At 41.3% G+C, this 17,116-nt stretch overlaps 1 protein-coding gene across 1 annotated transcript in view; it reads right to left on the reverse strand. All coding sequences in view use genetic code 11, as the record gives it.

The window, feature by feature from the left end:
• The window catches only part of EGR_05660 (Copine-8), a gene marked incomplete at both ends in the record, with an annotated part of 22,770 nt that extends 7,502 nt beyond the window's left edge, over positions 1–15,268 (reverse strand). Inside the window, 16 exons of the mRNA XM_024494909.1 lie at positions 850–923; positions 3,361–3,476; positions 6,296–6,423; positions 7,183–7,258; positions 7,548–7,715; positions 7,795–7,856; positions 8,499–8,552; positions 8,621–8,693; positions 8,769–8,792; positions 9,385–9,432; positions 9,575–9,679; positions 9,966–10,069; positions 10,497–10,525; positions 11,146–11,210; positions 12,209–12,268; positions 15,228–15,268. Of these exons, the coding sequence (XP_024350706.1) occupies positions 850–923; positions 3,361–3,476; positions 6,296–6,423; positions 7,183–7,258; positions 7,548–7,715; positions 7,795–7,856; positions 8,499–8,552; positions 8,621–8,693; positions 8,769–8,792; positions 9,385–9,432; positions 9,575–9,679; positions 9,966–10,069; positions 10,497–10,525; positions 11,146–11,210; positions 12,209–12,268; positions 15,228–15,268 (1,227 nt within the window). The remainder of the gene's footprint in view (positions 1–849; positions 924–3,360; positions 3,477–6,295; positions 6,424–7,182; positions 7,259–7,547; positions 7,716–7,794; positions 7,857–8,498; positions 8,553–8,620; positions 8,694–8,768; positions 8,793–9,384; positions 9,433–9,574; positions 9,680–9,965; positions 10,070–10,496; positions 10,526–11,145; positions 11,211–12,208; positions 12,269–15,227) is intronic.
• Positions 15,269–17,116: the final 1,848 nt, after the last annotated feature.

Below are 17,116 nucleotides of genomic sequence, written 5' to 3' on the forward strand. Positions count from 1 at the left end.
GGGNGGGGGGGGAGGATGAGAATTTAGATGAGGAAGTATCTCTCGCCTTCTCGCGCTAAACTGAGCACCCTAACTGAGCTTAAATTCCTCCCATGTGTTGAGATTTCGGCAAACGAGGTTTGAGACCTTGCGGCATATTGAAGGAGTATATGACATCCTTCCGACTCTATAACTAGCCTTGCACAGTTTTTGATCTCTATGCTAAAGAGCGGATAGATCTAAGCCAAAATGATTTTGGTTTTAGAAAATGAGCAATTTATGGTGAAGTAACGCGTCCGTAGCGCATCGGACCTGCGAAGAAAAGTGCCAAGGAGGTGTGGTGGTTAGTGCGTAACCACTGTTGTGTTGGCAAAAGCACGAAAGCCACCTCTTAACACCGTTCAAGCGGGTGGTCAGTGAACAGTCTACAATGCACGACTTTTTCAAAACTTACGCGAGGGATGTAAAGAACAAACGTATGTCCCTTGAAGCCTTTTGTCATCCGCTATTAGTGCATTTGGTTAGAGTCCATTTGCATTGTGGCGTCGATGGCCTTCCCTCTTGAGCCGGTGCGTACGCAAATCAGCAGCCGTACTGCTCACAGTAAAAACTACTGAAAGCCATTTTTGGCAATTTCATCTTTAATTATCTGAACTAATGACAGCACATAGAAGTCTACTCGAATCAAGAATGGAGCGTCTTTCTGAGCTCGGCTCCAAAGTCAGATGATATGTCTGCTACCGCGTGTCGCACCTTCTATGGCTTTTATGGGAAAAGTCTCGTGTGGGGCTTTTGAAGCTTAAGAATTGAGTTGAGGAGGCCCGGATCAACACTGAGTGCTTTGCGGGTCCAAAGTAAGTAAGACCTTACCTGAACATTGTCACGACAGGCTTCTTCTGAGCCAACTTTGAGCAAAGCGAAATCTTGGTCAAGCACCTGTAGCTCTAAATGAAAGTCAAAGAAATACTTCAATAGAGTAATGTAGGTGACAACGTTTGTGCTGCATGTTCTAAATTACGCAGGAAAAAGTGCCGCGTAAAAAGGAATGTCATTTTATAGAAGTAAGGGAGGACTATACCTAATTCACTGCAGTGATAGAAAACAAAATTTATGCAATCCAAAATAAACTCTGTCAGAATCACAAAAATACAAGAAGAGAGAGGTGGTGTAGGCAACATTGTTTTTTTTCTCAGGTTTTCCGATTGCGTCCCCTCAACAACTTGACAGCTTGGAGAAGGCTGACAGAAGACGGCACCAACTCCACAAATAAGTGGTCAGAAGTATTACTGCCTCCGTCGAAAGCTGCCACCTTATTAGTATTTTTCAAAATTAAACTATTGGACATCTAAGTCAAAAGGTAAAAGTACTCGAAAACCTGGGTAAAGGGTACTCATTAAAAATTAAGTAGTATGGGCCCTATAACATTATTGCCTAGTAATTATTAAATAAAATATTATTTTCCGGAAGGTATCCTAAAAATTTTTATTTTCGCCCTCAAACAAACAGGGGAAGAGCAATCTATCTCTTAAAGGTAGTAGGCTTGAGTGTCTACATTAGGCTTATCCAATAGGCGATACTTAAGAGCACGGTTTCTTGAATGGACCACCTCCTACACAGACTTGAATCAAAAGAAGCTTAACTAACATTAATCACTTATGAAAACTTTCCAATGTGACGTGGCAGGTACCAGCGTCACATATATGTGACGTCACGATGATCTTATCAGCCTTTGGCAAACGTGGCAACCTTACTGGCATATCACCTCTTCGTTCACGAGGTCACATGGATTGGCTAAAAAAATTGAGAATTTTAAAAGTCTAACAAACCCCAAACCTACCTTCAAATTTTCCTCCTCCAACGCCTATGAATATGATTGAAATAGGAAGAAATGACGCCTGTAATGTAAGAAAGACTTATGAAAAAAACCCCTTCGCAGAACCCTATTCCCACCTAATATCCACTTAGGTAAGTTTCGCTGGCATAACATTGAATTTAGAGTTTGTATGAAAATATCACAATAAATTTGTGACTTGAATGAAAAATCAGGTTTTCACACATACGGTCGCGACGTATTAACAGTTGAGACGCCCTAGACTGTGGGTAACTCCTACATGAAAAGTCGGTTAAAATACACAATCGTGATTCAGTCACTGCTCGGGCTCCATACAACGTGCGCGGGGTGCCCAGCCGACCTCTCCGCTAGGAGTTATTATTTCCCCTCCGTTTCGACTGAGCCCACCCCTCTCTCTATTCACTACAGATCATCAAGCGAATTTTGATGTTTATTATCATACTTTGCTTTTGAGGAAAAGTACAAACTCGCAACAAAGAACTTTCTCATTCTGCACTACTATCGATGGACACATCAGCTTCACGATAGAAAAGATAGCATCAGCATAGTTGCCTGCTTTGGCAATGAAGCCAAACTCTTGGGTGCACCATCATAATCTGCGCAGCTTGCAAATCCTCCTTTGGTGATGACTGAAAAAGGGACTTTAGTTGGTACACCCTTCAAATACAGTGGTGGAAATTATGACAAGCTCTTTAAAGTTGTGATTTTTGGTGAGTCTTATCGCTGTGAAGGAGAAAGCTTTCCATTGTAGGCACATCCACTCATTGAGGAGGCCTCAAGAAGTACCCCCACTTTTCTGCGTTTTCTAACAAATTATTATTTCCCGAAGCCGTTTGTCCTCCAGATTGTATGGTGGCAGTCGTTAAAAATGTCGTCAAGAAAAAGGGGTGGAGAGCAGGCAGTCCTGCTGGTTGGTTTTTTTAAAGTTAAACAAAATTTTTAACGCTGAGAGAATAAGTGGCATCAAGATAACTTGTTGTGCTTAAGAGGGAAAGGGAAGGTACGCACAAAAATGCTCAACTGTGGCCCGAAATCCGCACGATGCAGATACGTTTTCGGTGGGCTTTTTCTCAAGAAAAATCGACACGTGGCAAAAAAAGTATTAAGACCTTTCTTATGCACGATATCATCATTTTTAAAGTTGGAGGAAATTTTACACTCCAAATGCATATTTTCCTCCAGAAATGCATTAAACTTGACAAAGCTTGGCATTCCACATTAATGCGGTAGGTGATGGTAGAGTGCCTGACAAAACCGGATTGAGAGGTTAGGAAGGCGTGTAAGGGAATTTATACGAGGGGGGTCTGATGAAATGCCCTTCGTAGACAATCATTTACAAGAATGCACTGCGCCTTTTTTGGGTGCCTAGCCCTGAACTCGAAAAAGTAATTTAAGATGGTGGAAAATAGGCTCAAAAGGTGAATCATTCCACACTTACTACCTCATCAAAATGTGAAAAAGTGAGATATTTTAATACTTCTAGATTTAGGCGACAGTTGAGTTGTGTCTTTGCAAGGTGAAAAAATTACGAGAGAGTTCTACCTCAATCACGGCCCTTTGTGTTTCCACCCAGTCGTCCACAAATCCGGTTGTGAGGATGAGGAGGACGAAGTACTTTGAGCTGTCATGGGAGCCTTTGGCCATTCTGAAGGCGTAGGAAAGGTAAAGAAAAACTAAATATAAGCTAAAGAAAACGCGCGCATTTTAGTGCCATTACGTAATGCTTTAATTGTATGTTTAACTCTCAGCTTTGATTATGTGTCCACCTAAGGTTCCGCTATTGTACTCCCGCTGGACGGCATGGTCTCTGAGTCATGTCAACAACTCTCAGTCCTTATACGCGTTGGTAATACATATTCTGCCTGGCATTATGGCTTCTTTTTTTCTAGAAAAGACTCCGTAGAGGCAAACAAACCCGATCCTAAAGGACAACTGACCTGATTCCTATTGCTGAGCGCTAAACCTTAGCGTGACAGATGAAGGGGATATGATGTGTATGAGAGAATCTGTGAAAACCCTTAAAAGGAGAGTTGAAAATGACACATAAACTTGGCATCCACTCTAATCCTGTGTTGTGCAGGAAGGCTATCAACAACTACAGCGGGCAACAGCAGCCGTGAATTATGTGGGAAAGTTCGTCACAGAGCTGTCTACGGTATCTGCATGAAGGTGTCCATTAAGTGAAAATGCGCCACCTCCTCGACCCCTTTACTAGATGGCGAGAACCCAGCTAGATATGGCTGGACGGCTTTGAAGTGTGAACATCGTGGAAGGGAGTAGCAGACACGAAGCCTTGTCTACTTTGAACCCCGTCCCTTATTAAATGACTCTGCTGTTAGGCCAGGGTTACAATGCCTAGCATTAGACATACAAGATGACCGGTACATCTCTCCTTCTTCCAGTACAGTTCAGAAACAAAATGAAGCCTTAGATCGAGTGGAAATACCAAAAGGGATCTGCGTTGTTGCCGTCAGATATCCTCTAAAATACGCTTCAATTCGATGACTGGCGCAGTTGGCTGGCCGACTGCGTTGTGACAAGCAATGTAGATAAGGTAATCAGTTTTTGGAGAATTTCTGTAAAAATAGTTGCACTTTTACATGAATTGACTTTGGTTTCAGTTTCTTTTGCAGTAAATATTTTGTGTGACCATACAAAACGGTTTAAAAGGGCTCCTCACAGCCACCATGTTAGGGCAGACAAAGTAACCTAACCAGTCTCAGCAACAAATTTTCTTGGCTAAAACATATTATTCACAATTTGTTTCCTGAAAAACACTTTCAGCTAAATTCAAAATAATACTAATTATTCATCATAAGTCCATACAACGAAGTTATCCTCAGCGTCACAGTTCAAAAAAAAAGAAAAAAGAAATTATTTGCTTCCTGATTGTCGGTAAAAGCGGATAAATTTGGGGATTTATTAAGTAACTTTTAATGTAGATACTTTGTTGAGGTGTACATTGGACCACCTTTGAAGTCACCTCGCAGTCTCGTGACTTCGTGACCTGCTTTTACCAGCGTCACTCTCTGTGGCTTGACTTGATCGTCAACTGTACGAGAGGTGTAAATGAAACGCTATATTCGAAGGTCTACAGCAAATCATGTCAGACTATAAAATAGAAAGGTTGACTTTGACTAGACGATGCAACGTTTGTGGCAAAAAGGAGAGGGGTATTTCCCGACTCCGGTGGATTAATTTACGCAGACCTTTGAACCTTCACGGAAGAGCATCAAACGATGGCAACCATTCCTTTATCCTATTGCCCAGTCAAACGGAAATATGGCTTTGTTTACTAGTCTGTAAGGCTTAAAGTAGGACGGAAGTTGAGCAAACATTCGAGGTGGATTTTTGTGACCCCACTAAACAGATGATTCTCCCGCTAGATTACTTAAGAATAATCCCTTGGTGTCCAACAGACTTTATTTTCTTCTTGAATCGAAAAAAATACTGTAATGAACAAAGGATTTCAAAGATCTGGGAAGTAAACATAATGCCTGGGTTCGCTTAATCAGACCACGGCAAAGTGTGGATAATTTAGGACTCTGGATTTCAGGGAAGACTCGGGGCACTACATCGGTGGCAGCGGACAGTAAGTCCGATTCCAAAGGATAACTACCTGATTTCCATCACCAATGAAAGAAGGGCATATGCTGCGGATGGGAGGATCTGTGACGATTTCCAACAGAATGGCTGAAAAGGACATCCGCCTTCGGCAACTACCCCACTTTATGAACTATCCGAAAAATTTCGTTACGGGGCTGTCCTCGGCACCTGCATGGCGATGTCAATTGCGCAAACACACGATACCTTTTCCACCTCTCCACTTCCCGGACAGAAAGTGAATCTCCATTTCATGAGCCTAAGAGGTGTTTTATTGAATGCATTCGACAAACACAGGTAATGTCCTTTTGTGACATGCTGATCAAGAGAAGGACTTGATTCAAGTAGGTGGACGGTGACTTCGGCATCCTGGATCAGATGAGGGCATACTGTGGTGGGGAAGTTGAACCCTCGATGAAATGCTACCAACAGCGGAAGTGTTTGATGTGTCAATCATCATCTACCCGAAACCATTCGCCTGACCGAATTTAATATTCTTACGCGGAAAACTTGATCGGTTTTGCAAATAGTGGATGTATAGTGTGAAGAAAAGAGGCGAAATGGCCTCATGTTCCTTTTACTTCACAATCTGACATAACATTTTCAACTGCAATCTGTCAAGCCAGCTTCATGCTTGATTAGACGTTTAGCCAGTGATTTAAAGGCAAACAACTTCAAAACTCCAATGTGTGATGGCCAGAAAGACGTTTTTAACTGCACCGCAAATTCAACCCGTCAGGTGACTTAAACGCGTTGTCTCAGACAGCTGGCTTTCAACGGCCTTTCGCCGTCATCTACCAAGTTAAGAATCATTACCACCATTCACTTGTAAAGAATGTCAAAACAGATGTCAAAACTCACTCGTTGACGTGCCTGATGAGAGGTGCGAAGTTTGGCGGAGCCGAGCCGCAGGTTTCACTGACCACGCGACTGTAGGCTGCAAGCACTCCCGACACGCCCTTGCAATTGGGATTATTCAGATCACCTGTCTACAGGGATTGAAGAATGCCTTATTAGCATTGGGCCTAGACTAACTACTGGTTTAGACACAAAAGGGTACACTCGGTCTGATATTCTCTCATCTGGGGAATCGCCGTCAATTGCTACTCCAGTTAGACTTAAAGTAAGAGCAAATCCTTTCTGAAGTTGTCAAATCCTTCTCTTATTGGGTCTAAAGATATTCGTACACCTGTTTGTTGGTTTGAATGACCCTTTTAGGTGAGAAGCGGTCAGCTTACGCCAACTTCTTGGTTGAGAGAACCCCACTGACCCCTGACCCCTAAGGAAGGAACAAACTCCAGCCCCTATAACTCCGACTCCTTCTACATTGTTATAGCACCTGGACATTAAAATATCTTCTCAACCAACCCGCCCTTTTTAAGGATGGGAAGGTGGAGGCGGAGCCCAACACATATTGCCAATGCCATGTTAAAAACCAGGATCACCCTTAAATGCACATTTTAACGGACACAAAATTCTGGTACTTTTATTGCCCTCAACAAAATCTTGGGTCTCAATTTAAAGTTTCGCTTTAAAATTTCATTTTTCATCAATTTACGTAAGCTAGTAACAGATGAAAGTCTGAAAATGCGGCACAGGAAAGTGGAATTACTCCCCTCTCCTTTCTTTAGGACAATCATTCTCTGTGTGACAAACTCCACCTCCACTGAGAAAGGGCGTTTAAAACACCCAAAAATGAAACCGTTTACGCTAAAAAGGACAAAAGCCAGAAAGTTAGGCGCGCTTACCAGCGGGACGAGGTGAGACTTTCGGCCATCTGAACCGATTCGTGTGCCGAATCCGAAGGCGGGGAAAAGTTCATCGCTGAAACAGTACCGGTAGATTTATGGATCCAAGAAGGGCTTTTACGACTCCATTGGTTAAAAGTACTGGCTTTAAGAAATAATTCATTCGTTGCTTGGAGCGGTAGAAGTTGATTAGCTTAATGACTGCTAACTTAGTTACTTATCCTGCTACAGTTCAGCTCTATGACTCGGTGACTTTCCAGAGGCAACCTCCGACTTGAGGACCAAATCTAGGCTGATCAATGGCACATCAAAGTGTCAGTTAAGTGTGTTGTAGTGGTTATGAGCTACAAAGATGACCGGTTTACCTGTCATACTCTTGAAGAATTTCTACAACGGCTTGGATAGCGATGATGTACTCGCTATTGACAGCTGCCGACTTCGCTATGGAGATAGCCTCAGTAAAGAGCATTGGATTGTGGCTTTGGTGAATTTGAGATGACAAGTCAATCCCAACAATAACGTTTATGCTGGTCCTGTAAGCAAAGTAAGATTTGACAGCTGACAAGATTGACAACCCAAAAGGCAATCGAATGTACTGACATAGAGGCTCACCCGCTCAGAATATAGTCCAGAAATGAGCAAGCATTGGTAGAGATGCTGACCTTTACGTTAACCTAGCATGTTGTCATGAGAAAAATAAAGGATTATGAAGGAAATTACTCCATGCAATAGGCCAAAGTCAACCACAAAGTGACACGCATATGTGCTGTCACTAGGTAGTCTGTACTTTTTCATCTGCAAAGTAGCAACCCCAGCCCTTAGGCTAAAAATAATTACCCAAACTGTAGCCACTCGTGCATGACACTACCGCAAACCTTCTCAAAGGTGGGAGCTGGGTTGAACCATATTTCAGCTTCATAGGTAAAGCCTTGACAGTAACATATTTCACTCCTGTGCGTCCGTAGCAACCTCAATTAAAGGGAGGTGATGTTGCTGTTGCTGCTGATGATAAGGATGGTAGGCTAAGAAATCCCAACCGACCCTTAAATGGGACTTCAATTCAAAAGAAGATTTGACCTTTTATTTAACACCGTGAGAAACTTATCTCTGGTAAGCCCCTAACAGGTGAAAAGTATCATTACCCCAGGGGAAATTGAAAAGGCAAAATATTGGCTGGGGTCCTCTCCTCAGCAAATGCCCATGACCCTATCTACTTGTGAGCCTGCGACTCAATTTCCTGTGACCCTAAGAAAATTTGTCAGGCTACATTTTGTGGCTGAATATGTCAAAAGTGAATTGGGATACGGAGGACTTACGATGCCCGAGTTATTGTACACCTTTTTCCGACGAAATTTAGACCGGTTTATTAACTAAAAGAGGCAACACTTTAAGCGGGTTGATTGATAAGTTCTGCAGACATGGGAATTAAACTTATTACCTCAAAGTTTCTTCCCTCTTGTGAGCAGGTTAGCAGACACCTTGCAGTGGTAATGAACTCCCCAATTACGTCGCTGTTGGAGGGAGGAAAAGGGAGTGAGAGAGAGAGAGATGGAAAAGCATGTCTTCCCTCTCATAGTTTGACTTACTCGATGTCCGGATCAACGGTGTCTCTAGATGGGAGAGCAAAAAACATGCACAAATGTGTACCAAAGGAGTAGTGAAAGTTGTAAAATATGCCAAATGTCAGCATTAATTGAAGTGATTGATAAACGGTGCTATCATTAAATGCTTTTTGCTGGCATATTTTGTTACGAAAATAGATCAAATAAACCAGAATTCTTCATTGTTTAGCATTCTTTAGTGTAAGGACAGCCTACATTTATATCGGGTCAGCCAGGTGCATGACCTGACATTTACCGCCTTAAAGGTCTTTAAACTTTTTAAGTAGATTTAGGGGTTGTAAGGAAATTTTGTTCTGTAATGCGTTTGAAACATACTTTTAAAAGGGATTATGAAGGCTTTAATGCAATGTCAGTAAATAAGGTGAACATTTATCCACGGACATTTCCTGGGGCAATGGAGGTACATGTTTTCACCTCCAAAACTATATGCCGTCTTTTAAAATTGAACGTCTCTCCTACCTACCGCGGTAGGAAGGAAGCAGATTTTATGTTCTGATTTTAGACAAAATGAAGTATTTAATGGGGGATGTATACACATACACCGCCCAATTGTTAGTTATGAGGAGGTAAGGCAGCGTACCCTTCGCCATTCGCTCCGTCCCAGTCAAAGCAGCGGAAGCAAATTTCACTGCAAGGATACAAAATAAAATGAGAATGCTACAAGAGAACTACGTGCACATTATCTTGTAAACAAGTTTCACAGAAAATTCGCCCATAAATCCCTCTTAACAGACTGGTCCTTTGTATTACAAATGAACTAGCCGTGGGACCTGTCAAGGTTGCCATCGCAGAGCCTGTCGAGGGAGATGAGGAGAGGCTTCCAGTCTGGTGCAAGTGTCTTCTTTACAACTTCACTTTGGTAACACTGTTCCCACCTAAAAAGAGAATGCCCAAAACCCATATTGCTTTAGAAATGGGGCAAATGTGACATGTGAATGCATTCACTTTGCCCAGTGAAGCAATTCCTCCCCATAACCTACCATTGTGACTACATAACTGGGTCATAATGAGGAGAAGGCCATGTTAGTAACCCGAAGGGAGGGCACAAAAGTACACCCTTCTAGAACAAATGTTTTATTTTGAGCAATCAAGACTGCTTTAGAAGATTTGCAACACTTTTCTTTGAAACACACTACTTCTAGGGCACGTGCATGCACCTACTTTCCACGGTCATTCCGTCGGAGAATGATGATGTAGGGATCGGATTTTCCAAACATATCTTTCTTGTCCAGGCCTACACCCCGCATCTTTAGGACAATATTCTCCTGTAAAAGAAAGCTGGGCCATTAGAAAAGTCTAAATCCGAGATCGTCTTAGCCTCATTAAGTATTTAACATAAATCCTAAGTCAAAACGGAAGTAGGGACTAAAGTTATGCCCACCGCTCTGCCCTTAACCTCTGCTCGAAGGTACTAACGAGTAGTTTCTGAGGCAGTTGTTTAAGAAATAAGAAATGATTGACTCCTTTTGTCCTCAGGTAAGTCTCAGAGCGCTAAAGCCCCGATATGACAGCCATCCACCTTCCATTCATTCTTTCACTTAAACAACCCCTATCAAATTGGCATACGGTGACTTTTGAGTGCTTTTCGATGCCGTGGATAATTAATTTGGTCACTGCAGAAAGTATTGTACCGGGTATAAAGTGGAGTGAAAGTACTTTCAAGAGGCAGAAATATCTCGAAGTGTATCTCACCTTTGTCGAAGGCTCTTCTCGAGTGCAAACTACAAAATGAGAAAACAACCACTTTCGCCACATTGTTTACAAAAAGCTCTTTCATGTCTTCATGGTCTCTAATCATAGGTAAATTACTCTTTTTTTGCGAGGCCTCCACTTTACCTATCAACAGCAAACTTTTGACTTCTTTCAAGGAAGATTTTAGGTCAAACGAAGGCTTTTAAGTGCGTTTAAGTGAATGTATTCCATTTGATAAACAAAAAAAGCATTCCGAGCATTAACGAAGTTGTGTTGAAGAATAAAACATAGTTTACAACTTAACCGGCAAATAAAACTCCAAAACAATACTTTTTCGCGTTCCACAAAACATAAGTTAAATTGGAAGATATCAGGATGAGCTTTGAATGAAACGGGAAACAAGAAAAATGAATTAAAAACGGACTCAACGATCAAATTTGTCGTTCCTTCAAATTTGTATGTCTGCTGAATAATTTTTCACTGGGTCTCCTCCCTACACTTTACTACTTAAATATAACTTAAGTAGAATAGTGTTGTTTAAATTTTAAAAAATAAGTAAACTTTCTAGGAATTTCACTGTTAAAAGCAAACGTAACCATTCCAGTTGGGCCAAAAAACAAAGGGGAAGTATGAATAGGGCTATGCTTACGTATAACCGATGCATTAAAGCTTCCTCCCTCATTGTTGGAGGCTTGGGCGTCCGTTGAAGCTGCCCTATGGGTAATTCAAACAACTCATTCATATTTGTCGATCGCCTTGGCCCGGAGTTTGATTTAATGAAAAAAAGCTTTCTGATCAGGTTTTGTTGGTATGGTTAGCATTTTTACAAGGAGTGAACGGCTGATGGTATCATTCAGGAAACAGTCTACACGCAGCTATTATTGGCTGACAGTGATGTCGTGTCTTTTATGACTTTAAATAAAAGATAGCTTAAATTAACTCAAATTTCTGTGAATGAAAAGGCAATTAATAATACACTCATAATGAAGTTGATACGGCAAGAAATGTGACTATTTGGCTAGAACTCATTATCCTAAAGCCTTGCACAGCAATGCAAAGTCGATTCTACAGATGCTTCATAATGATTTATATAGCAATCCATGTGAAGCACAAAGTTATTTTTGTTTGTTTCACATGGTTTTTATACACGGTGACAAAAAGTTTACACATATTCGGCCGTTGAGATGTCTTGCTTGTACACACTGCAGCGTCTAGTCTTTAATTGCATGCTGATAGAAGTCTTTTTATTTTGGACTTAAGTACCAATGTTCTTAAAACACACACACGCACACACACATACAATAACTTCTGACTGTTATATGAAAATCTCGGTCTTCGGAAAAATGAGTTCTGTACTTGAAAAGACCTATACTGCATGGTGTCGTTCAAGCCTTTGAAACCCAGCAATTAAAACGTTGCAACATAATCGCTACAGTTGCTAGCGTGAGGAGTCTAGTGACGCCAAACAATGTAAGTACCCCACCTGGCACTTCAGATTAGCTTAAAAATTCCCCAATTGAAATGATCCGTCTGCATCTAAGGCCCTGATTTTGCAGCCCAAGACGCTTTTTACAACAGGATATCAAAAAGTTTGGGATTCGGAGATTGTGTTTTTCTTCACAGTTAAAGTGACATGTGTTTTCAGTCGTCATGTGCATAGAACTTATTTGGATGGCCTCTGTCTACTTTAAGTTAAAAGAGCTCTACCCTACCTTAGGGGGGCTTCATCCTCACCACCGCTGTGAATGGTCCGTCCAACTGAGAGTTCAGTGCTGCCGAGCAGTAAAGAATCCTGTGGGAAAAATTTTTGAAATTAATTTTCATTGATTAAGGGAAGGCGTAATCTTTGGTCATCAGGCAGTCTTTTTCCAAAAGCCAGACTTTTTAGTCACACTAGATGATGTTGATTTAATTGCCGCTTCAGAAGAAGTATCTGCTTATGCACATCAACGCTTAAAATTTGAGGGCTGTAATGCATTCCGGGCATTTCAAGAGTCTTATATCAAAATTTGCCAAACAGGTGACAACCGATAATCTCACTGCACAAAATAAACATTTTTATCATTAATTAACTAAGAATGGTTAAAAAAATTCCCGTGAATGTCACAATTTGCTGCCGCAAGTGACATGCGTAAGCATGTGAACCAGGTTCAGCATCCTGAGCCGCCCAAAAGTTGTGACAAATTATTACTTCAAATTGGGGATAACGTTAGTTTCTTCTAGCACTTTGTTTATTTAAAAATGCAGATCACAATGACTGCTAGTTCGCTTTTAATTAAGCCAGAAAGACCCGACATTTCTTAAATATTTTGACATTAACACATCTGAACCTACTTTTTGATTTCCTTTTGAGCATTGGTGCCTGAAGAAAAAACAGAGCAATATAACTATAAGTGTTCTTGAATAACCACCAAATTATTTGCCTAGAAATATGAAGCAACACTTACAATTCAATCAGTATTGTTTGTTTTTCCTCAAAAATATAATCTATACACATATAGGATCTGAACTGTATGAAAGAAGAAACTGGTTGAATTTCCGTCTCAAAGCTCTAAAAGTGACAATAAAAATGCTTTTACAAGACAAAGTTGGATAGCGGAAGAAAAAAATTATGAAGCGATGTTTTAAATGTTTTTAATAATCTATAAAATGAGTACCAAAGAGTTAAAACAAAGGCAAGGACGAAACAATCAAACCGCACTCCAATGTAGAATCCTAACTCTTTGTTTTACTAAATCACTAGTGAGTAATACGAAATGATTAAGCCGCCCTCATTCTTTGCGTTGAATGGGGAGTCAAAACTTTCACCTCTGGTGTTTCGCAAATGTTACTTGCTTGTTCATCAAATCTGTGTCTGATGGAGTGTGGCCCTAACACTCGCCAATCTGCGTGTGGTCTTGGAAAATTTCGACATCATGAATTTTGTTCTAGCGTTAACGAGAGAGAAAAAATGTGGCGCGTTTTTATAACACGATTTCTATATCAACTTGGATGCCCATTACCAGGGATTAAAAACATCGAGGTCTAATTGGCATAGATAAAACGAAAGCTGAAAAACCAACTTCATTAAGGTATATCGAATAAAATTAAACTTTGGTTTGTACTTCCGTTTATCACTTTGCATAAATCAGTGTACATGAGTGTGATAGTAACTGTGGTGGTGATAGTGGGAAAAGGGAAAGTCCAAGCAAAAAGGGGACTTACATTACGCGATTGAAAATATCCACATGAATTTAAAAATATTCTTGCAAAAGTGTATCGGGCACTGGTTTTAACATTTCTACAATAAAGTATACACGGAATAAGTTAAGTGCAACACAGTGGAAGTGTAAATTTGCCAAAGGGGCTTCAACCTATCCAACGTGATTACCTTCAACACGGTATGTGCTTAATTTTCCATAGCATCTAGTCTATAACTACCTTTTTAAATTTACTCTTATGAAGGGAGGGGTAATATGCAGAAGGTTATCAAATCATGCCAAGTTTGCAACTTTTATCCAACAACTGATTAAATACAGTCCATTCGTTCATCATGGCAAGTGATTTTATAAAAAAAAAAACTTGCACATCTACAAAAAAAAGGCAAACTAAGAGGCCGCTAGGGGCGTGGTATGCTATCTTTTCCAAAAAAACCAAATCTTCGTTTCCTTTTCCCAACTTCATGTCAAATCACTGACAGAAAACATTTTTGGAAAGAAAATACCCAGATTTTCCCGATAACCCAAGGTCGAAATAACTAACTAGCCTATTTTGTTTTAACAAAAAAGATGCCCGAAATTGAGAGAAAGACCGATACCTCTTAAAAAGCTATCAGCAATGCACCGAACTTCTAGCACAAAGGCTTCCTTTGACGGCGGGTACTTTGGTGCTCAAAAAGACCACCACGTCGACTGCTCCATATTACAAAGATCGGCGGCATTAGCGCCCAAAACCTGTTGATACAGGTACCTTTAGTTCCATGACATTTTGACATTCAATTAAATTACGAGTTCTGGTGTGATACTTGCCTAGTCAAATGCCTTGTCAAATCAAAAATGAGGAGAAGAGGGGTGTTAAAGGGATTAACACTTTTGACAAGTAAAGCAACTACTGCTGGTCGGCTGTGATGGCGGTCAATTTTTCTCGAATCCCAGCTCACCCAACTGCCAACTCTGAGAGAAGGCAACAAACAAAGTGTTATTAATTTAATTACTTTCTAGCTTCGTTTACTTCAGTAAAATAGAGGCTTAGCTTTGAAGGGTAAAATAGATAAAAATGTTACTCAAAATGTAAAATATCTATGTCTCCTCTTAACCCGCTGGATGGATACAATAGGAGAGCCTGGGGCCAAACGCCTACTGAAAGAGTGGCGACTTTAGCATGGGGTAAGGGGTTGCATCACATGAACTATAAATAGAATTTCGGGAAAAGTGCTGCCTCTGAGGTAACCAGGCGTACACACGACATCAATCACTTTCAAGGCTACTTCCAACCACTGGAAGAGTCCCTTTGGCTGCACAAGAGACCGAGTGGTATACACCAACATTCCTCGTCTCCACACAAACGACAAAAGCGCACGCATGCGGGATGGAGGGGTAGACTAAACCCCGTAATGGCAAAGATCATGCAATGCCGTCGTCTCCATGCTCTGGTAGTGGTAAGCACTGCAAGAGCCCCTAAGCCACTGCTTTAGGGAGTCAAGAAAGGGGACAATGGAGGTACAGCAAAGGTTAGGACATACAATAAAACTACCTGAAGGAGAATCCGAGTTGAATTCTAACTCCAGTAGGCATTGCTTGGGAAAGAGAGGGAAAGAGAGAGAGAGGAGTGCGCGATCGTAATGGTGTTGATGATGGCGATGATGGTGGCAGTGGGCTCTTCCAGATAGCGTCAACAGGTGAACATGACGATTTGACTAAGGCGTGTGTCCCAGGGACGGTGGAGTTTTATTGCCTCACACTCTGCAAATCCACCACTCCCATTGGTCAGTTACCGCCTTGCAAATCATATTTGACCAATGGGCTAGGCAATTCGGGAAGGTTTTACTCTTCGAGTAGAGGGCTCTTATTCATGGCAGAGAAATCACTAAAGTACACCTTGGTCACGAGTAAATGGAGCCATTTCATTCGGACTGAGTCTCATGATTTATTCACCTTACCATTACTTGTCGTTTTAACCTTTGGATCCAAATAAAACCGGGAAATATGTCTTAGGGAGTAAACAAAGTATGTTGTTTGTTTTAAAAATTTTCCAATTTTTTAGGCCTCTGAATACTTCCCAGTAGGCGATTAAATTCAACCAAAAGGTCAAAGGTGAGTTTAAACAGCCATTTGGAAGATGTTGTCAAGGTCACTGGTGTTTCTGACCAAGGGAATGCTGAGACCAGTAACCTACGGATTGGTCTTCCCCTTTAAGGTCATTTCGATGGTGTTTGGTCATCGAAAGCCTGGCTTGCGGATTCTTTGAGGCGAGAGAGAAATACAATGCCGCGGAAGTGGGCCAACTCACGACCCATTTCTCTCGCTACACTCAGGACCTGGTTAAATCATGCCTTGCAAAATTAGCTACCCAATTTCCTCCCAGTTTGAAAGATGATGTCGCCCATTACAATAAAACTGAACCCAACATTCAAGCAGCATAAAATTGTGGAGTGAATCAGGACCGAGCCCTTAATTTTTTGCATCCCCAGGAGTGTAGCGCTGCTGTTGTTTTTGCCATCTTGGATGGAGGTTTGCGTATTACCTCGAAATGCCGCTTTCTCCAAGGAGTTGAAATGGCGCTTAGGGTGTGGCGCTAATTAGCCATTTTACCATTGCTTACTTAAGATAATAGAAGGGTGGACTTTACCCTCCTCACTGGAGGTAACGTCACAGGAATTGCAGATCGCACAAACACGTCAAACTAGAGGCAAGTCAATTTTTCAAATCGACTACACAACTCTTCCCCAACCAAAGTACTGCTGAGTTACTGGGAAACGTAGAGTTGCCAAAACGCGGTAAAATAAAGTGGCAAGTTAAAATTACGAGAGAAGGAAAAGGAGAAGGAGAAAAAGTGTGGTTGGGATGCACGAGCGGAATATTTCAACGCAAAGCTCATACATGAGCGGACCACAGATTTCCTGCATGGGCGCTTACTCCCAGGTAACGAGATTTGTCCACCAACAGTAATAAGCACTTCTTGTGTAAGTCGCGGATTTCCCACTTCTCCATGGCTCGACTAGAGAAAGTGTTCACAGATTTCAGCCAAATTTTGGCAGTTTTTTTCAGCTATATGCAGCTTTAAATAACGGACATTTCTTTTTCTGTCTTAAAGCCGAGATGAGGAGCATACCTTAAAGAAGGTGTGCCGGAATGGCGTTTTCTTTCACACCGTCTACGTAAAGTCCACACTTCTCCTCTATCAGCCCTTAAAAGTACACCTCATTTAATTACATTTAAGCTCCCACCTGGTGGATATAAAGTTCAATTACGATGTCTAGGCACGTGATGTAAAAAATGCTGCAATGCCTTTTTAAATTCAACCGGCTAATTACAAAGCAGTCGAAAGCCTAAACATGGGGCACCAGAGGGCAGACTAAAAAGACCACTTCTTGTTCATTTGGATGTCAGCGGTGATAAATCCGTCGGTAATTGTTTGCTTAA

Source organism: Echinococcus granulosus (genome assembly GCF_000524195.1).
Source record: "Echinococcus granulosus chromosome Unknown EG_S00043, whole genome shotgun sequence".
Classification (NCBI taxonomy): Eukaryota; Metazoa; Platyhelminthes; class Cestoda; order Cyclophyllidea; family Taeniidae; genus Echinococcus; species Echinococcus granulosus.